We start from the raw sequence: 23,464 nt of genomic DNA, 5'->3' as shown, positions 1-23,464 counted from the left end.
GTTAGAGATCACAATTTCGTGCATCAATCTTAATAATGAGTGGTTGAAATATTTACATCCCCCGCTTGTAAGAGATCTATTCTAAGCCTTCAATTCGCAACTCGAGGTCCCTTCTCGCTCGGTGTAAGGTGGTGACCTGACCACCTGCAACCCACACCTAGGTTATCACAGAATGAAACTAAAAGCAAATAATAGAATAAAAAAATTGTAGATACAATAAAATAATAGCATATGACGAAACTAATGCCTAACAATTGTGACATATAAAGCATTTTGAATATAATAGTACCTCAAGGCCAAAGGCCAGCTGCATGTATCATATCCAGCGAGTCTGAATCCAGGAAATCGCCAAAAGATCCACGACTGAAGCAGTTGTAACGGTCCGGCTAACTTCACCACGTGGCTGTTCGCCACGCGTCACATGCACTGGTATAACCACGAGAGCAGCTGATCCCCAGCTGTACCCACCCATGTCCTCAAGCCTAGCTACATATGGCAGCCACCTAATGTGAATGCGAGTACCTGACTTATCACTAAATAGCTAAGTCCCTAACATCATCATGATATAGGCCCGAGCATACCTCCAAACAGTGGGCTCATCGGCTCCATCAGGAAGCTCTCCAAATGTCTCCTGGAACCAGCTGCAGTTCATTGCAAACTTTTGGATGCAGTTTGCATGAGGCAATACACCAAGCAGCTCCTCAAACCATGCCCAACTTGGGCGACCACCCTTGATGTACGTATGAAAATTTGTCAGGCAACCACTAACATAATACCCATCGATCGGCAGTCCTAACTGGTACGCCATGTCCTGCAGTGTAATCGTGCAATCCCCGAACGGCATATGAAATGTGTACATCTCCGGATGCCAACACTCCACGAAAGCACTAACCAGGGACTCATCCAGCCTAAACCAGCTCTCGTTCAGCCTCGTAAGATGGTATAAGCCTGCCATCTGCAAGTACGGAACGTACCTCTCGTCCAGGTGCATACCCTGCTGCCGTCGCATGCTCGTAATACATCAGTGGGGCTGCATAAAGAATGTATCACATTGTCTCTTATCTCCGAACATATTTACACAACATCATTCACTAATGCATATCTTAATCCAAAAAATACAGCTTGTACCCTACCAAATCATCTTACGCGTTAAGATGGAAAATAAAATCATATATACATCAAACTGGGCCTAATAAGAAAATATTTAAGAAAATATTTTTTAAATATTTTCTTAAAAATTGTATAATATTAACACTGATAAATTTACTTCAATGATTACTATTCATGTTAATAAAAAAAATCTTTACTCTAGTTTCACCCTCCGTTATCTTTACCACGCATACTTCTGTATTTATTTGTAATCACTGATAAACCACTAATGTAACCACTAATATAACTACTTATACAACAACTCTATCTAACTTAACAACGGTAAATAATGACTACCATTACAACAAACAAAAGGCAAAAATATAAAAACAACACATTAAATCCTATTTTAAAAGGAAAAGTTCGCACTAACCTCTTCATTGATGATACCAGCTATATGGGCAACCCATCCAAACGATAAAGTCGGTCCGGGTTATCCCCCATCAGCTGAATATTCTGTTGAACACTTTGTTGGAGTCGTAAGGAAAGAGTTTTTCTCTGGGATTTGGTGGGGCAGGGGTTCGTTATGCTAGTTCGAATGAGCTTAATTCGAACTCTATTTATAGGGAGAGGCTTTGTAATTCAAATGGGAGCAATTCGAATTACTATGGATAGACTAAACAGGGTGTAATTTGAAACAGCCTGTTTCGAATTACTATGAGCTCCAAACCGGGGGCTAGTTCGAAGTTGGCTAATTCGAACTAGCAGGGAGTTGTGTGTGTGTAGTTCGAATCAACGCAATTCGAATTACCATTAGGAAGAGCATGCATGTAATTCGAATTGGTGCAATTTGTTTTATAGTGGTCACATGTAATTCGATTTTGACTGATTCGAATTACATAGGAAGGTGCTTTTGGGTGATCTACGTAAAGTTTTCCACTTTTGAGTGATTTGTCCTTGTTATTATTATTAGTTCTGCTCTATTATTACCGTTATTATTAGTAGTATTATTATTATGATTATGATTATTATTATTTTTGTTAACACGGTATGTAATGCTGTGTATTATTATTATTATTATTATGTTAACTAATATATTATTAAGATCATTATTATTATTGTTGTTATTCTGTTGTTACTGTTATCATTATTATTATTATCATTATTATTAGTATACACACGGCTATTTTTTTTATTATTATTATTAGAATCCCGCTAGAGAGACAATGAGGTATCTTTACAATGGCTACAATGGGCTGTTTATTTGGTCCAATGAGTTAAAAAAGAAAATCAACCAACTTTTACCCTAATTCTAAAATTGCTGTTCAGTTTTGTGTTAATAGTAACCACATAATCCCTAATTCAAATTTTTTCCAATTTCCTTTTTTGGCACCGACGGCAACCCTACCCTCCAACCCCTGCACAGTCGCTCCTGACCATCCCACTGCCGCCGCGGCAACTGACCTGGAACCTGCATCAGCGCCAACGAGACCTGCACCTCCCAACCTCGTTCGTGTGCGTCTTTTGTTCGCTGGTAGCAGCCACTTCGGTCGGCCCCTCACCTGCACCATTCACCATTCCGCGCCGTCGTCCTCCGTCGCCGTCTTGTCTCAGCGCAGTTAACTTGCAACATGTGCGTGCCCTGAGTCCGCCTGCGTCCTGCGACCTTCCTCCTGTGTCAGCCAGTTGAAGCCGTGACCGTTGGAGGGGTCGTAGTCTCATTGCTGTTACAGCCCTGAAACACGCACCATCGTCGAGGGTCTACGGTTAGTGGGTTAGGTTCTAATTTTCATTATTATTGTTTCTATTGCTTCTAGTTGTAGAAATAGTTTATCTTGCTAAGATGTTTGATTGTTCATAGTGAACAACTCCATTGTTGCAATTCCAGTATATTGGAATGTGTAGAATAAGCTGTTGGTGTAGATGGTTGCAATTAATTTAATGTTAGTGCGGGAAGAGTCACTAAACTTCGTTTGAATAGAACCCATTAACCCATTAACCCAAGAATCCCCCATCAGCGGAGCTCTCCATCGATGTTGCTTCATCCAAAGGTTAGTTGATGACTATAGTTTTACTCGTAACTAGATGTTTATGCAATGAATTTTGCTGAGTTACTTGATTGTTCTGCATATGAACACCATGGTTGGAATTTAAATGTATTGGAATCAATTGTACAAGTTGTTACTGTTTATGGTTGCATTGGTTTTTATTCTAGCGCGCGAAATTTTGCAGAATTTTGGTGTAATTAGTACAGTAGTCTTGGCTCACCGTTTGGTCTTTTGAATGCAACGTGACTTAAAGTGGATGGTTACTTTACTTCTTATCCAGATGATTGATTTTTGTTATAGTGATTGCTATTTATCTTTGCTATCTTGTTGGTATGTTTGAATCAGGTACTGTATGAATTTTGTGTATGTTGAACTCTTCAGCACAGATTTACTCAAGCAACATGGTGCTATTTTTTTGTTTTTAAATTCCTTAGATCGATCACTGAGACATTTTTAAGGTTCTCTTAAATTAGTCTATGTCTATATGGTTCTCAACTTTGCTCTTCATGTTCTCAAGAAGTGCCATATTGCTGAAATTGTAAGGCAAGATCCAAGAGTTCTTGATGCACTAGGTAAGACATTTTTTTAAAGAAAATAAAAGGAATACATTTTACCATTTAGGAGTATAACTGTGACAAGCCTTAAAAGTATTTTTGTGCTTATTATGTTTAATTCTATCTATTTGACATTTGGTTAAATTTGTTCAATGTTACCGTGGTTGAGAATAGAGAAAATTAGAGCGTTGGACAAATGCATTAATAAAAGGATTTTGGTACTAGATGAAGCAACAACATCTATTGACACCGCAACACAATTTAATTCAAAATACTATTAGAAATGAAACTAGTGAATGATTTTGGTTAATGACGAATTAACTACACATTTGTTACTTATTGTAGTGTCTCTTATATTCATGAACGTTCTTAAAATGGGAATACTCCTGTTGAGAGAAAACATTTGCCACAATTATTCTAAGTCTATGAATGAGAAATTTAATGTACATATTAGAAATTGTGGTCAATTCATAATATGCTAGATGTTCATTTTATTAGATATACGAATGCTTATTTTTATTTTTAAGTGGATGTTTTGTTGATTGAATTAAATTTTAAGTAAATACAATTAAAATATTCTGGATGTTCAATTCAGTAGGTATGTAGATGGTTATTTTTATTCTTAAGTGGATGTTTATTTGATTGGATTGGATTTAAGTAAATACAATTAAAATATGTCGGATGTTCAATTTACTAGTGTGCGGATGGTTATTTTTTACAATAAAGTAGATGTTTATTTTATTAGACTGGATCTAACAAGAAAAGTGGATGTTTATTTTAATTATAACATTGGTATTTTGTTTGAGTTGTTAGATTCTGCATCTATTTCTCATATGAAATAATCGTCTGCATACATAATAAAATGAACATCCTCAGAGGATGGAAAATAGGTTTATGAATTGAAGTTAGTATAAAATACTAAGATTATAAGAAAACTTAGAAAAGGAGAGGGAGATTCGGTTGGTGTTACTGTATATTGTAGTACTGAGAAAGTAAGGAGAATAGTAGCATCATGACCAAATAAATAAATAAATTTACAAAAAAATGGGAGAATATAGCACTTCCTCTTATTTACCGATCATTGACTCTTAGAAATTCTGCATCATGCAGTACCACCTTACTCCCAGTCCTACCAGGTCTCATTTTTCTGTTTCACTGATTATGCCATAATAATTAGAGTAATTAATTAATTATTGAACTGAATACTATATAATTTGATTATAGAATTACTAAGTACTAACCTCAACTCTTTCACATTGACTCCTATATCTATAACTCGCTTATAATGTACTTTACAAGTTACAACAATGGGGTAATATGTCATGTCCCCTCTGACACTGCACTTCACATGACACTCCAAAATCACGTCACTAATGCATGCACTTAAGATAAAATAATTCACAATAATCTTTCAAAAATTCTAATCATATTAAAATATAACTTCCATGATTTATTACAAAATTACTATTATAAACTTGTAGGAATAAATTAAAATTTTACACATCAAATTCTACACTAGATGCAAACCTTTCTACTCAATCAAGAACTACTCCTAAAACTTCTTGACATTATCAATGATACAACGATTGGTTTCTTCCCAAGCAGACACATTTAGGATACCATCAGCATCTATATCAAAGCATACATATAAAGGATGGCCACGAGGAGCATGAGAAAGACCAGAAAGATTAAACCAATCAAGCAAGTTGTTATCTCTGGCTCTTGTCCTCTCACCCTCATAAACAGCTATCAGAACAATGGTATAGTTATCTTTAGCTGTACAATATCTTTTTGTTCTCTTTGCAGGTATGGTAGTATTCCTAGGAATCGCTATTCCTATGAGGTCTCCAAATGTCTTTATACCAAGTGATAGGGGTGTAACATCTAATAGAACCATTTCTAGAGCTCGCTTGATGTCTTCAGTCAATAAAGTAGCCACAATTGCTGCTCCATAAGCAACAGCTTCATCCGAGTTGATACTCTTGCAAAGATCCTTACCTCTGAAGAATTCTTGCAATAGCTGCTGCACTTTGGGAATCCTAGATGAGCTGCCAACATGAACAACATCATGTGTACAAGACCTGTCTATCTTAGCATCAGTGAGACACTTATCTACTGTTTCCATACAATTTCTAAAGAGTTCCATGTTTAGTTCCTCAAACTTGGCACGGCTGAATGATGAATAAAGGTCAATGCCTTGATATAAAACATCAAGTTCAATAACAGTATCAAAAGCAAATGAGAGTGTCCTTTTTGCCCTTTTACTGCAATTTTCAACCTTCTTAAGGTTCTTGAGTTCCCACTAATATCCACATTATTCTTCCCTTTGAATTCTTGTACGAAGTGATTCACCATTCTGTTATCGAAGTCTTCTCCACCAAGATGAATGTTCCCTGTTGTGGCCTTAACTTCAAAGACTTTATCTTTAATTATAAGCAGAGACACATAAAAAGTACCACCACCGAGGTCAAAGATGAAAATGTTTCGTTCTCCATTACAATCAGCTAGCTTGTTCAGGCCATATGCAATTACAGCAGTTGTAGGCTCATTGATAATTCTCATGACACTGAGGCCTGCAATGGCACCGAAAACTTTCGTGGCTTTATGTTGAGAGTTAGTGAAATAAGCAGGGACAGTAATTACTGCATTATTGACAGGAGCTTCTATATATTTCTCTGCAATCTTCCACATTTTTGTGAGAATTATAGAGGAAATTTCTTCTGCAAGAAGATGCTTCTCTTGGCCCTTGTATGTAACAACAATCATTGGTTGTCATCAACACCAAGAATGACTTTAAATGGCCACATCATCATGTCATTCTTGATAATGGAGTCACTATATTTCCTACCAATCAACCTTTTAGAATCTGAGAAAAAAAAGAGAAAAACAGATAAAAATTGATTAGCTATTACCTAATACAATGTAGAGAAAACAAAGGTATTACGATAAAAGATCAATTACCAAAGACTGTGTTACCTGGATTGGACGTAGCTTGGTTCTTAGCAGCATCACTAATCAACCTTTGCTTGTTAGTAAATGCAACACATGATGGTATTGTTCTATTGCCTTGGTCATTGTGGACAATCTCCACTCGTTGATACTCATCCAGCCATACAGTAACACATGAGTATGTCGTACAAAGGTCGATTCCCACGGCACATTCCCGGTATCTTTTAGTCATCTTCCTTCAAGCTAACAAAATAAGATAACAATAGAAGAAGAGCTTAGGACATCTTTTGGTGCAAAGGAAGATAAAATGCAGCTTTCACTCCTATATGTGTAATATGAATGAATTTCAAGTAAGCAAAGAAATTAGTTATGATATATATATTAACTTCTGAATTATTATATGAAATGTATGGTAAATACTATACCAGCATGAAAACTGGCTAAGGCTAGCTAATATTCCAAGTTTCCAATAGTCAACAAAATTTACATTTTTTCTATATCAAATTAAGAAAATCTCTTTTATAAATTAACTTTTCTTCATGTGATTCTGTGAACATAGCAACTTTATCCAATGTCCATTAACTTAAAACAACATAACAAGGAAGTTTGCATAACATCCCATAATAAATCTACAATGATTTGGAAACAAAAATCATGTTCTCATCCTAAACTAGAGATCTTATAGTTAATAAATAATAACTAGAGCATCCTACAGTCCTAAGTAACATTAGAAGTGTAAGTGCATTAGATACAAAGAGATAGGCAGTTAGTTACTACATAATATAAGGACAGAATAAGCAAAATTGCAAACAGCAAATCAAGTAACACAGCAATGGTATAAACTAGATAACATCTACTTCTCATATGAAATAACAATCCGCATACATGGAAAAATAAATATCCTCATTGGTTCTTCATTAGCAACTAACAAATTGACCAAAATACCACCCGTGCACCATGTTTAAATGGCTTAACTCAGATCCAAGTTCAATTCAACCAAAATTAAGCAAAATCAAATCTAAACCACATAATAAAAGAAACCTACAGAGCATATGCATGCACAATCTAGCAAATCAAGTAACAAAGCAATGACATAAAGCAGATAAACATCCACTTTTTCCATGAAAATAACTAATGCATATAGTACTTGAACCTTAGATTCACACCCAATTTCAAATGAAGCTACATTATGCTGAGTTATAACTATTTTTTGGGTTTCAAAAAGCTAATAACAATCACAAAATCAAGAATTGAACTTTCATATTTTGTCTATCTAGCACTTCATAGCATTTACAGCAATTCAAATCTAACATCAATCACATTAAATAGCCAGACCCAAAATTAAATAACATCTGAACCCTAGGTATCAAACAAACATACTTTATAGAGTAGAACAATAGCTTTATACTGACCTTTTGTAGTCCAAGAGGGGGACGAAGAGAAGCATTGCCATCAGAAAGAGGGAACAGTGGCGTTGGATTCGTTGGCGGTAGACCACAAGTGGCGCAAAGAAGACGCGGCGTTCAGCGATGAGTATGGTGCGACACAGGGCCACGCAGCGTGCGGATGTCCAGCGGTCAGGCGACAGCAACGGGGAGCTCCTAGTAGATGACTGACGCTCAACGGTCGCACGAGGGAAGCGCGCAGGACGATGGCGGCAGCGAACACTAAGCGTGAAGGGAAGACTTCAATTGTGCGGGAGGAGCGGTTGGGAGCGCCGACTTCTCAGGTCGCATCGGACTTCATGGAGGTTGGTTTTCCAGCGCCGGTAGTGGGGCTTTCTTCAGTGGCTACTCGGTCAAATTGAGGGAGGACTGCTAGGTCAAAAGGAGATGGGGGTTAGATGAAGGAGGTAACAACAAATGGTGAGAGGAAGGACGTTTTTTTGTTTAGGTAACTGACGGGAATCCGAATTTCCTTCAAATTTTAAATTAGAAACTATTAAAAATTAATTAATTGATTATAATTTTATTTTAATTTCAATTTCACCGCTTTGTACACATTGTACACTACATATATTGGCTTCTAATACTTTTTCTTCTTATTATTATTATTATTATTATTATTATTATTATTATTATTATTATTATTATTATGTATAATAGTACATGATTGTTATATTATTATTACTGTTATTAATGTCGCTGTTAATATTATTAGTAGTACTAATAACTATTATTATTATTATTATTATTATTATTATTATTATTATTATTATTATTATTATTATTATTATTAATTCTGTTCTCTTATTACTGTTATTATTAGTAGTATTATTATTATGATTATGATTATTATTATTTTTGTTAACACTGTATGTACTCCTGTGTATTATTATTATTATTATTATTATTATTATTATTATTATTAATTTTTTTCTGTAGTCTATCAAGAATTTATTATCCAAAAAACTTGATCGACAAAAAACTCTAATGAGATAATTGCAGTCATTCTTAGGGGTGCACGCGGATCGGATCGGATCGGATCTAATATTCACAGTTTTTAAGGTTGGATCCAATCCGCACATTTGTATATAAGATCGGATCGGATATCGGATATATCCGCAAAACACAAAAATATTTTTAAAAGCTTATTTTTATTAAAAAATATCAATAATATTCATTTTTCTATTCTTTTAAATATGTTTACTCTTAAAATAATATTAAACATATTTTTTTTAAATAATAAATTAAAATAATACAACATATATGATCATTATTAGTTGAAATAAAACATAAAAAGAATATTTACTTATTTATTTCTTTATTTTTGCGGATACGCAGATATGCGGATCGGATATGCGGATACCAACACAAAATCCGCAATCCGATCCGATTAGTGTGCGGATCTAATCCGATTCGATCCGAAAGCCTTGTGGATAGGATCCATATCCGCAATTTTTGGATCGGATTCAAATAAACACCACGGATATGCGGATTAGATCCGATCCATGAACACCCTTAGTCATTCTAGCATCAACCGGGTTCCATCACGTTTCGTGAATAGGAGAATTGAGGGGACATTTTACACTGTTGAGTGCTTTGCTGGAGTGATAGAGGCTTGAAACCTACACGTTTCACCTTCCAGTCGGCGAAGTAACTTTTATCATAGAAAACGTCACACATATACTTGGCCTACTGATTAATGGGGATCTCATGACTGGCAGAACAAAAGCAATCACGAGTTCTTGGTAGATAAATGCCTAGCCGTTTTTGGTAGGCAGCCCGGTCTCAACGATCACGCATTAGGAAGGTAAACCTAGCATAGATTCGGCAATGCAGAGACATCGAAACATTAGACACCCAAGAGTTGATCGAGCAGTATGTCCAGGCTCACATATTCTTCTTACTTGGAACTGTTGTGTTTCCAAACAAGTTGACCACTTCTGCTTACTCGAAGTCGTTACCTCTTCTTCGAGATTTCCATCAAATTCGACTTTACAGTTGTGGCCAGCTAGTCTAGCACATTTATACAAGTCGTGTCGTGCATCGCAATACGACTGTAAAGAGATGGACGGCCTACTTATTCTGCTTTTTGTTTGGACATGGGAGCGTATGCCGTTGATGGCACTCGTTCCTCGCAATGAGCTTTCAGCGAGTGGCATTCTAATTGGTCAACGATAATGGTTATTGTCATTATTTTTTTATTATGGTTATTGTTGTTGTTGTTGTTGTTGTTGTTGTTGTTGTTATAACTAATGTAAACTGATTTAGCATACTGTACTATACCCCTTGCATTTTGCGTAGAATGTCTGCGGCTCCGACTTGTACACAGTGTAATCAACTCCTTTAGAGATAGTGTAGCTTTTGATTGCAGAAATTACCGACTTTTTAGAAACAAAATTCATTCCGATACTAAACTCACCATCTTCCATCACAACATTGCCTTCACCTATGAAATGAGAACCACCGTTAGTCGGTCAAGGCTAAATAAAGACATGGTAATGGTAACTTTAATTAATAAACATAACATACCCAAATTCGTATACTCAGAAAATTCCGGAGCATGCATAGTTGTGAGATTCAAGTTTGCATAAAAGACAGAATACCAAAAGGATGCTAGTTGACAATTGCATCTGCTTCATTTTGCACCGCCGGATTGCCTGCCTTGTCTTCGTCATCGACTTTGTAGTTGGCTTTGAATTCTTCTTCAATGTCGTTGTTATCTTCTTCTGAATATATATATATATATATATATATATATATATATATACCCGAGTTTATCCATATTCACCTCCTCGCCAACTGCGTCTAGCCCCAAATATTGTTCAAACTCAACGTACAACTCTATAAACAGCACGTGTAACCGGGTTTGTTGATGAATATAGAACACCTACTGCATACATGCATCATCAGTGATGGACATTATTTGAAACTTTATTAGCCCACCAAATATTTGTACAGGATTCTTGTATAAAATGTTGCTCACCCTCTTTGAAATGTAACTTTGTATGTTCTCACAAAAACCATTTCAAACTCTACAAAACTCATGATGCATGGAATATCAAAAGAAAACGGATATTCACAAATAAAAGTCACTCTCTTGTATGTGTTTAGTATGTTCTCACTGTTATAATACACTTACAAAATTGCAATACCTTCCATAGCCTCAAACTCACCTCACCCAAATTTTTTGACACTACTAATTGTCACAAAAAAAAAAAGAATCACAAGTACAAAAGAGAGATGAATGGCAATGGTATTTATAGACAAGGCTCTCAGATCAAAATATTTTATATAATCAAAATGCAACCTGCACTTTACAAAATGCAGCCTATGTTTTGTGATGTTCTAAATGAAAAAAAAAAGAAAAGGGTAAAACACAACCTGCATTTTGGAGGTTGCATGTTTAAAAAATATTAAAACGCTAATTGCAATTTGCGTTTTGCAGGATTAAAATTAAAAAAATTAAAATCAAATCGCAGGCTGAGTTTTGCACTCACATCATACCAATTTAAATACTTTATATACATCATTTTTATTATGTAACACTAATATTTTTTCATATATAAAAAAATCAGCCGCAAAAGATAATAAAAATTTGAGACCCTTTTATCCTTGCCAAAAGCCCAAAATAAGTATTCTTACCATCGGAGTTTCAACTTTATACCCAAATACTTCTCCTGCCCTATTTTCATAATTTTTTTTAAAAAAATTGACACTTTATCAAGTGAAAATGTTTATAACTTAATTTTTTGGTTTTCTTCAAGCTAAGTTAATTTTTTTTGGCTCTTCTATCTTAGAAGACATTTCAAAAGTTGTAATTTATACAGTTTCATTTCATATCTTAATCCACATTAAATTACTTGTAATTTTGAAAATAATTTACTTTTATTAAAAATATTTTAGAACTATACCTCAAAGTTGTTAAATATTCAAACTTCTCAATATTTCGTAAACAAGCTAGTAGGAGTTTCAAACTTTATCTTCTTGTAATAAACTTATCAAATAGTGATTCTAAGAAGACTTAAAGAAAGAATATCTAAGGTTCTTATATTGGTAAGAAGCTAATCTAGGTCCTTACTTGTAACACCCAGTGCCGGATTTAAGGGAGGCCTAAGGTGGCCATCCCTCCTTCCCCCCCCCCCCCATTTTTTTAAATTAGTACTATTAGTTTATTATTATATAATTAATATATATTATTATAGATTAAATATATTTTTGTATATTACACATTAAAAAAATATATGTTAGTAACTTAATATGTATAAATTATAGAGAAAAACCCAAAATAGCCCCTAACAATTACCTCGAAAGATAACGAGGTCCTTGACAAAAAAAAAATATTCCGGTTCCTGACAATTACTTTGAAAGGACAACGAGGCCCCTGTGCCAAAAAAAGTCAATGTTGTTTTTTTTTTGGCACAGGGACTAATCAGTCCTAAAAAATAGATCAGGAGCCGGATTGGGTATATTTTTTTTGGGGTCTCATTGTCCTTTCGAGATAATTGTCAGGGGTCGGGTGGCGTATTCACTCTAAATTATAATGTGTATTATAATATATTAGTAACAATTAACAAATTGGTTTAAAAAACATTAAAAGCGTATAAATATATAAATAATTAAAAATTTATTAAAAAACATAGGTTTTGGATTAATGTAAAAAGTAACAATTATAAAAAATTTCTTATTTTGACTCTTTCTATGACAAAAGTAACAACTGAATAGATTTTTTAAATAATAAAAATTATTAAAACAATACTTTAAAACAAGATGAAAGACGAACTTTTAACAGATTATATGATTGTATATGTTGAAAAAGAGAATCCTTCAAATTTATTTCAGATGATAAATTAATAATTTTAGTTATATGAAATATCGTAGAACAAATTCAAAAAGACTAAAACCTAAAGTATGTAGTTGAATGTTAATTTTTATATAATATAATTATTAATTTTGACCTATATACTATAAATTATATTTTGTTAACGTTTTGTTATGTTATATTTTAATTTATTTTGTATTTAATTTGGCCCCCTCTTATAAAATTTTTGGATCCACCATTGGTAACACCCTACTACGTAGAGCTTTACGCCTAGGACGTAAATCAAATGTGGTGAAGTGCTACGATCTTTAGAAACAAAATATATACATATAAATATAGCAAAGATATTATATCTAGGAGCCTTGAAGAAAAAAATTAAGCAAAAACCAAGACTAGACAAATGTGTCACACTCGAAAAGCGTTAAGATTGAAGGCTTATACAGAAAAAACCAAGAGACATATATATATAAATAGAGTTCTAAAAGATAGTTACATAATCAACCTCTAGACTCGACCTGCGAAGTAAAGGCCAGCTAGAATATATATATATAACCCAAAGGTAAACCAAAACATAGAATACAAATGCTAGTTCTCAAAGTCAACCTCTAAGAAAGACAAAACATGCTTTTATACAGAATCGGAGAAAGTACACATATATATAACAGAATACATAATATAAAAAAGGCCAAAATGTAGATCTTCATTCATAAGGAGTCTTCAGCATGCTTAGCAAGGAGCCTCACGTCCTGCATCTGAAAAACAACAGTATGTATGGAATGAGAACCAGGGGTTCTCAGTATGGGAAAGGTGCCCGCATAGATAATATATATGCTCCCAGAAAAGTCAGAGACATTCCTAAAACTCCGATACTCAGAATCAAACTTAAAATTTATTCTAAACCAATAATATCGGTAATCTATCTAAGGGATTCCCATTTCTAAACTAACTATTCACTTTCCGTCTCCTTCAAACCTCCTAACCTCCAGTAGAACAATCCTCATCATACTTCCACCATATGAGGGGTCTCTCAGATGTAAACACATACAAATCAAACTCTGGTATAGTAGACTTTTCTCATTTTTGGCATCCAATTAGCCATTCTATTCTTGTAGAAAGATTTATTGATAGTGACTCCAAATTTAATAGAACAATTTCTTTTAAAAATGACGATTATCCTTTTTATTTCTCGGTCATTTTTGAGTTGGACTGTCCCAAACAGGGATGATATAACATTGGAGAGAGGGATTTGAATTCACATTTTCAGCAACTCTTGTCTATAAAGTTTTAACAACTCTTTGAGCACAAATTATAAGCTAATTAAGAATGAGGATGGAATGACCCTATAATTTAGGTAAACTTCTCTACTAATATTGCTGAGGTAGTTCTTCAAATAAATTATGGGCAAGGTGAAAGTGAATCTTTCTAAGCCAAGAAGAAATAGGTCATATTATGTAACTTTAGGGTACCTAATCAATTATCAATTTTAATTAGCTAGCTATTAGAAATTTGTAGAAATTGTTATAAAATAAATAAATAAGAAAGATATAATAAATATAAAATAAAAAATGTAAATAAAAGACTCTAATATTGATATTCATCAATATAATTATCTCACAATAATAATAGAAGTAATTCATATATTTACTAGTATTATATATGTATTGCAACTTAAGACCTTCGGAGAGATATAGAAAGAGAGGGAATTTTATATGTTATTATCATGTGTATTGTTTTAGAGCAAACTCCTATTTATACATGCACAGAGTCCACTTTTTTCCACTTTCATTAAATGTAATTTTCCTTGGTAACATGACATTTCACTATGGAAAAGTTGAGCCGTCCATGTTAAATGGGCATCCATCTCATACTTATCATAACATTTCCCCTTGGATGACCATTTAGGATTATGCCTCAATAAAATCTTACTAAAAAAAAACCCAATGGGAAAAAACTTTAGTAAAGAAAAAGAGTACAAAATCTTTTGTGATAGGGACTGCCTCATTAAAAACCTTGTCAAGAAAAACCGAATGGGAAAAAACCTGACCAAGGAAAAAAAAGTACAGTCTCCCCTTCTTGTCGACATTATTTAATATATCGAAATTGGCGCATCCCAATCTGATGTACCAATCCTTCAAAGGAGGATTTTGGGTATAACACCCTACCACACAGAGCTTTACACTTAAGCCGTAAAGCAAAGGTGGTGTGGTATTACGACCTCTAAAAATAAAATATATATACATAATAATATTGAAAATGTATGTAGTATACGAAGAGCCTTGAAAAATGGGTAAAGCAAAAATGCAAAATAAAAAAGCACAACACTCCAGAAATGAGATTACTTGCGTACTAAGAAAACCAAGGTTCATAAGCTTAACTAAACCGAAGGCAGGGTTAGAAGGTCAAGAATACAAGATAACAAGCCCCCAACTCAGCCTGCGAAGCTAAGGCTGGCTAGAGAATATTTACTTATATATATACATAGCCTGAAGTCCAAAATACATATACATAAAACCCTAGTTCTCCATAAACCTTTAAGAGGTACAAAGTAAAGTAGCTTTTCGGAGAGTTAAGTACATAAAATTATATACAAAAATATATACCAAAATAACATCCCAGAATACACTTCGCTGCAGAACTCCAGATGCCTACCGAGGAGCCTCTCGACCTGCATCTGAAAAACAACAACACAGTATGGGATGAAAACCAGAGGTTCTCAGCATGGTAAAGGTGCCACGCACCTAATATATAAGGTCCTGGGAACGCCAGAGACAATCCTAGAATGCCGACACTCAGATATTAAAGTTTAAGATACTAAAACAGAAACCATAATTGGGTGGTCTTCTAAGACTATCTAAGCCTAGTTTAAACTTAACCTTAACACTAAGTCTTTCCATCTTTCCTCCGTTCCTTCATCTCCGGTGAGTTTGCAAAGATAAACAAATAGACAAAGGCAAGTACAGGTAGGAAACAAGTAGTACAAATAGCAAATATAACAGTTAGCATAATATAATCAATTAGGCATTCCCAATTAATGCATAGCAAACAAAGCAAATAATATGCACATGATGGATGCCTATCCTATGGTTGATGAGCTCATCTGTCGGTTATACAACCAACTTGACATGTCCTAGTAGCTAACCATTGGACAGTTCCTCTGTACGCACATCCCCAAGCTAAAAAATAAACCATGGGGCGAAGCCCAAGTTGACATAGGGAAGACAACACCCCAAGCTCAATAATATTCCATGGGAAGAATCCCAAGCTGACATGAGGGAGACAACACCCCAAGCTCAATCATATCCATGGGAAGAATCCCAAGCTGACATGAGGGAGATAACACCCCAAGCTCAATAATATTCATATATGCATGCCCATAGGGAACCTGGAGAGTTAAAGTATGGGAACCTGGCAAGGTATGAGAAATTAGAATTTCTATCCTAGTTATCCTTATCAGGTGTGATGAGAATTGGATTTTAATCCCACTTAGTTAAGTCAAGTGGACTAATTAGATTGATCCTCAAGTTCTAGTCAATCCCTGTGGGACGACTAGCTTTAGAGCGATCTAGATTAATTAGGAATCTGCCAATTTCAACCACTGCTGAGTTTGACAACTCAAGTGTTACCAATTAATCAACCAAGGCAAAAGGAAGAAAATGTAAATTATTAATGTAAATAAAGGAAAGCAATCATAATTCTGAAATACCTCAAATTATATTAAATAGAAAATCAAATTTAAACATGAATGGTTCATAAGCCAATTAGACAACAAAAGTAATTAAAGGAAAGCATTAAAATATCTGAAAGCAAGGGAAGTATAAAGTAAAGGAGTATTGAACCTGATAAGGAGTTGGAATACTAAATTGAAATAATAACAAATTCTAATCCTAAAACCTAAGAGAGAGGAGAGAACCTCTCCCTCTAAAAACTGCATCTAAACTATGATAAGTGAATAATTGGAGCTCTCCTTGAATGGATGCATTCCCTCACTTCATAACCTCTAATCTATGCCTTCTGGACTTGGATTTGGGCCAAAAAGGGCTTCAGAAATCGCTGGGGGCATTTTCTGTAATTTCTGGTGCGTGGCGTCTGTCACGCGTCTGCGTGGGTCATGCGGTCGCGTCATCTGGAGTTTTTCTTATCACGCGTTTGCCTCGGTCATGCATCCGCGTCATCTGCGTTCTGCTCATGGTGCGCATCCGCGTTAGTCACGCGTTCGCGTCGCTGCCAGTTTCTTCAAAAACTCCATTTTGTGCTTTCCTTCCATTTTTGTATGTTTCCTTTCCATCCTTTAAGTCATTCCTGCCTTAAGAGATCTGAAACTACTCAACACACAAATCACGGTATCGAATGGTAATAAAGGGTTATTAAAATAATTAATTTTAAAGCATAGGAAACATGTATTTCACATATATCACATAATAAGGAAGGGAAAGTAAAACCATGCAATTTACATGAGTAAGTGGGTGAAGGATTGAATAAATCTCTTGAATTGAGCACAATATATATCATAAAATATGGGTTTATCAGAGCGTACAATTTTCTATGCTCACATATGCAAGCACCCTGCTCGTGTATGCGAGATACCCAACCCGAATAAGTTGGTCACGTCGCATGCAGTGGTCGCGTACGCAAGTTATGCATAATTTTTTATTTTAAAACATTTTTCATCCGTTCTTTGAACGGCATATACTTCACGAACCCAATTTTTATATGAAACAAGTTTGAAATAATTTGGGGGTCCGGAAACCAAGTTATGGCACGCCGAAGTTCGGCCAAAATCCACTTTTTCACCAAAACCTTAAACCTCAAGTTTCTTTCAAACCAAACTCAATCATACCTCCTTTACACATATTTAACACAGCCACATACCATTTATAATGCTAAAAAATATACATCCTACCTCAATCAATTATACCTCAATATATACATAATCTCATACCTAAAATTCATTACTTTAGTCAAAAGATCCACCAACAAACCACCATAAACTCATATTAATTCTCATACCTTGACAAGCATCATTAATTCATCATTTAGTAATCCAACACCAATATCAACAATAGGCCAAAACTCAACATTGTTCAACATTTACCATTAAGCACTAAACAATTTACATACTCACACATTCATTCCTATCTTATAGTCATCTAGCCTAAGTTTTCACAGAACATTATATATTAAATACGTGAAACCTAAACCATACCTTGGCCTTCACGTATAATCCAAAACACCACCCAAGAGGCACCAAACACAGCTCCAAGGATCCAAATTTCCCAAAGTAATGGCACCTAAACTCCTCCAAGCTACCAATGTATATCGTTAAGCTCCAATTTACATACACACCAACCTTACCCAAGCATCATATAAGCAAGACTGAATGTTTTCCTCAAGCTAATCGGGTCCTATAATATCAAAGAAGCAAAATCTCACCACCACTCCAATAATTTTTTAAAAATCAAAAGGGGTAGAGAAACTGGATTGAAAGTGAGACTTACCAATGAAATTGTTCCGATAGATTCGTAGAGCTCGACGTGGTGGTTGCGTGGCCGCAAACGGTGCGGCGATCGGAGCTCAGAGTGGAGAGATATGGTGGTTTGAAATGGAGGTTAGGGTTTGGAATCCTTCCTCCTCCTCCTTGTATGTTTCAGCGTTCTTGGGTAAATGAGGAAGAAGAGGACTCTCCTCTTTTAAGATATTGGGCCAATGGGTTGGGCCTTAGGCCCATTTCGGGCCCGGTTTGACCGGTTCAGCCCGTTCGGCCCAATCTTGGGCCGATTTCTTTGAAATTAGTGTCAAAATTCTTATTTTAATTAATTCTACCACATTAAACTATGAAATTCTATTTTCTAATTTTCCTGATTAATAACTAATTTATTCGCTAATTATTTACTAATCTCTCAGGTTTTACATTGGGAGTGACTTTGTAAATAAATCTGCCAGATTATCGCTTGAGCAGATCTGTTGGATATCAATTGTTCTTTAATTTTGAAGATCATGAGTGAAGAAGAATTTGAGAGAAATATGCTTTGTTCTATTACCTTTGATGTATCCATCCTTAAATTAAGCAATGCATGCTGTATTATCCTCAAACAAAATAGTTGGAGCTATTTTATGATCAATCAGTCCACATGATGATAGAATATATTGGATCAAAATCCTGAGCCAAAAACACTTGCGACTAGCTTCATGTATCGCTAGTATTTCAGCATGATTAGAGGATGTTTCTGCAATCGTTTATTTCGTAGACTTCCATGATATAGCTGTACCACCATATGTGAACAGGTATCCTATTTGAGATCTCCCTTTGTGTGAGTCAGACAAGTATCCTGCATCTGCATAGCCAACTAGTTGTGACTTGGATCCATATGGATAAAATAATCCCATATCAACCGTTCCATGAAAATATCGAAAGATTTTTTTTATTTCATTCCAATGTCTTCTGGTTTGAGAGAAACTATATCTCGCGAGTAAATTTACCGCAAATGATATGTCAGGTCGTATATTATTAGCTAGATACATTAGCACTCTAAAAGCACTAAGATATGGTACTTTAGGACCAAGGATATCTTCATTTTCTTCTTTAGGACAGAATTGATCTTTTTCCACATCCAAAGACCTTACAATCATTGGATACTTAATGGATGTGACTTATCCATGTAAAATTTCTTCAAGATCTTTTCTATGTATGTTGTTTGATGAATAGAGATCCCTTTTTTTATATTCTCGATCTGCAGGCTAAGACAAAATTTAGTCTTTCCAATATCTTTCATCTCAAACTCTTTTTTAGAGCTTTTATAATTGTTGGAATCTCTTCAAGGGTTCCAATGATATTCAAATCATCAATATACACAGCAATTATAATAAATCTAGATGCAGATTTCTTTATAAAAATACATGAGCAGATATCATCATTCTTAAATCCATTTTTGGCCAGATACTCAGTAAGACGATTATACCTCATTCGTCCAGATGGCTTTAGACCATATAAATATCTTTGCAATTTGACTGAGTATAACCCCTGTGAATATTCATTAGATAATTTAGATATCTTTAATCCTTCAGGGACTTTCATATAGATATCACAATCTAATGATCCGTATAAGTAGCCTATTATCACATCCATTAAATGCATATGTAGTTTATATTATGTGGATAAACTAACCAAATAACGCAATGTTATTGCATCTACTATAAGGGAATAAGTAACTTCATAATCTATACCGGGCCTTTGTGAAAAACTTTGTGCCACAAGTCAAGCTTTGTAGTGTACAACTTCATTTTTCTCATTTTGTTTTCTCACAAATACCCATTTGTATCCAACAGGTTTTACATCTTCTATGCATGGACTACAGGTCCAAAGACTTTACGTTTTGCAAGTGAGTCTAACTCAGTCTTCATAGCTTCTTTCTATTTCGCCAATCATTCCTTTGTCGACATTCTTCGACTGTTCTTGGCTCAAGATCCTTACTTTCATGCATGATATTTAATTCCACATTATATGCAAATCTTTCATTGACAATTATCTTATTTCGGTCCCATTTTTCTTTTGTAAAGACATAATTTATCGAGATCTCGTCATTTTCACAATTTTCAGGTACTTGAATGTCTGCTGGCATCAAAACTATATCAAAATTTTGGACAACTGCAGGCGTCTTTACTATATCTTTTTCAACAGGAATAGTATTTACCTCTTTTTTTTCTAGAGGATTTTTGTCTTTGGAACCGATAGGTCTACCACATTTTCTGGCGTGAATTTGTTTCAGTAGCCACTTGTCCAACTGGGACATCTATTCAAACTGGGACATTTTTAGCTGGTATATGGGATTTGGTTATCCTATTTGTATCAGAAAATACATCAAGCAATTCATTTGCTATTCTTTGCAAATGTATGATCTTTTGAATTTCTAGTTCACATTGCTCTGATCAAGGATCTAAATGCATCAAAGATGATGCATTCCAATTAAGTTCCTTTTCAGGAAGCTTATTCTCTCCCCCTAATATTGGAAATTTTGATTCATCAAAATGACAATATGCAAATCGGGCTTTAAATACATCTCCAGTTTGTATCTCAAAATACCTCACTGTAGATGGAGACATATATCCCCAATTTTCTTTGGGGTCCTATTTTGGTGCGAGAAGGTGGTGTTATGGGAACATATATCACACACCCAAATATTCTTAAATGAAAAATATTTGGCTGCTGGCCAAAAGCTAATTGCATAGGAGAGAATTGATGGTAACTTATTGGCCTTAAAAGAATAAGTGTTGTAGCATGTAAAATAGCGTGCCCCCAAGCCGAGGTTGGAAGCTTTGTTCTTATAAGTAAAGGTCTAACAATTAATTGGAGGCGTTTAATAAGTGATTCTACTAACCCATTTTGTGTGTGAACATGAGCTACTAGATGTTAAACGCTTATTCCGTTAGTCATACAATAAGCATTAAAGACTTGAGAAGTAAATTCACCAGCATTATCAAGACGAATCACTTTGATTTGATTTTTTAGAAACTGTGCTTTTAATTGAATAATTTGAGCAAGTAATCTCACAAACATCATGTTGTGAGAAGACAATAAGCACACATGTGACCATCTCGAAGATGCCTCTATTAGGACTATAAAATATCTAAAAGATCCACGTGGTGGATGAATAGGTCCACATATGTCGCCTTGAATCCTTTCTAAGAATTCAGGGAACTCAAATCCAATCTTTATTGGTGATTGCCTTAAAATTAGCTTTCCTTGAGAACATGCAGCACAACAAAATTCACTAGATTTAAGAATCTTCTGGTTCTTTAGTAATGTCTATCGGAGTTTCCAATAATTCTCTGCATCATGGTTTTTCCCGGACACTACAAGAATATGGCCGATTAGCTACCACAAAAAGAGTCGTAAAATCATCGCTAATCTGACGCAAAATATAATTTGTGATGGATTAGCTACTGCCTAGCAACTAATGCTTTCCTCGCTAATTACAAGTTGCAGATTTGTGAGGCAAATACAACAATCACTAATTCATCGAAAAAAATTTTTAGCTACCGAATAAATAGTCGCAAAAGCATCACTAAAGAAAAAGCTACTTCCATAGAAGAAATAGACTAAACGGTAGTCGCTAGTTAGTGACAAACTCTACTGCAGCAGACTCATCGCTAAATGCAAGCTAACTTCGTAGACAAAATGGAATGCTTAATTGACGCTAATTAGCGAGGAATTTTTCTGAACGTAACTCGTCGCAAGTTGTTTGCTAATATGGTCGAAAATTTGTTACATTTTATAGCAAATCTATAGTTAATCTTTGAAAATCCTTAATCAAATTTGTAGGAATTTTGTCGCTAAACCAAAGCTATACTAAATGAGAAAGTAGAGTTATGAAGTAGTCGCTAACTTGCTAGGAAATAATATGTAGTCAATTAGTTGCAATACTATCGCCAAATGTAATCGCAAATTCCTGTTAAACTAGTATTGATGGGTATCTCACAAATGTTTCAGTTGCAATAGAGTTTTTGATTTGTCACCATCATCAATGAGTTTAGAATACCAATTTTGTCGCTATACTAAAGTAAACCTCATTATTTTTTATTTTAGTCATTGAACAAAAAGATTATAACGCATACAAATATAATTAGTTCATTAACATCAAAACTAAAGGCTCAGTTACAATATCATGTAAAAGTAAGTATTCACTCACTTATTTAGAGATGTTTTAATCTAGCTGCACAAATGTGATCCTACTTTTATAAAATTCATTATACATTATATATTACAGTTCCTTATTGCACATTGAAAATTTTAAAAAAAAAATTAACAATACAAATAAACACCACCTAAGACTTGGCAATTGATACAGTATGGTAAATGTATTAAACTGCATACTTGCTTCTTCAAAATTGTAGGTTATCTACATTACTATCTATGTTCACAAACATAGTTGTTTGATTTGCTGTGATACTGTTGGGCAAGGTAGAAATATTGTTTCCTCCATCATCCTCCCTTTTATTATTGTGCACAAAATATGAGGAGAATCATCTATTTTAGTAAACCTGGAAGCATGAGCAAGAAAATGAAAAGAAGATAAGCCTAAGAAGATTATAAACTACTTAATCAATCAATATATTCTACCAATAATAGCAGTTTAAAGGTCACAAAAATCACTTCTAATGAGCAGAAAAAGAAGCAATAAAATTGTAATTTCAAGAACAAAATATAAAATGCTTACCCTTAAAATAGGAAGAGTCGTATTTCTGTGCATTTGTTGATATATAGCAAGGCTCTAAAGAACTCCTGTGTAGCTAAACAAATCATCGCACGAGCACAAAGTAAGTAAGCAGTTTCTTCTTGTAAGTAAAGCATTTTACCAGAAAAAAGGAAGATATAGTATCAAAAAGTACATTGTTGAACAAAAGTATCTTCTCTTCGAGCAAATATTAGTATTTTAAGATGAAGGATCTAGATTATGCCCGCTAGTTGAAAATTAGGCAATATAGACATTACACCTGGTTACTATGCAAAAATAAGGGGCTTGACATTCTTATTCTTATTACCAACTACATAGTATAAACTAAAGA

The 23,464-nt window shown here is 34.5% G+C and overlaps 1 protein-coding gene and 1 pseudogene across 1 annotated transcript; both read right to left on the bottom strand.

Annotated features, from left to right (window-relative positions):
* Window positions 1-316: 316 nt before the first annotated feature.
* On the bottom strand, window positions 317-1,009 carry LOC112742785 (protein MAIN-LIKE 2-like). The gene is made up of 2 exons (XM_025792021.1): window positions 582-1,009; window positions 317-503 (listed from the first exon to the last, which is right to left on the bottom strand). Exons 1-2 carry the CDS (start codon window positions 1,007-1,009, stop codon window positions 317-319), a joined length of 615 nt encoding a protein of 204 aa, XP_025647806.1.
* Window positions 1,010-5,243: 4,234 nt separating this feature from the next.
* Window positions 5,244-6,842, bottom strand: LOC112742784 (heat shock cognate 70 kDa protein-like; annotated as a pseudogene).
* Window positions 6,843-23,464: the final 16,622 nt, after the last annotated feature.

This window comes from Arachis hypogaea, chromosome 14 (assembly GCF_003086295.3).
Source record: "Arachis hypogaea cultivar Tifrunner chromosome 14, arahy.Tifrunner.gnm2.J5K5, whole genome shotgun sequence".
Taxonomy (NCBI): Eukaryota; Viridiplantae; Streptophyta; class Magnoliopsida; order Fabales; family Fabaceae; genus Arachis; species Arachis hypogaea.
The sequence above is the reverse complement of the archived record's forward strand: the minus strand, read 5'-3'. Positions and strand labels throughout refer to the sequence as shown.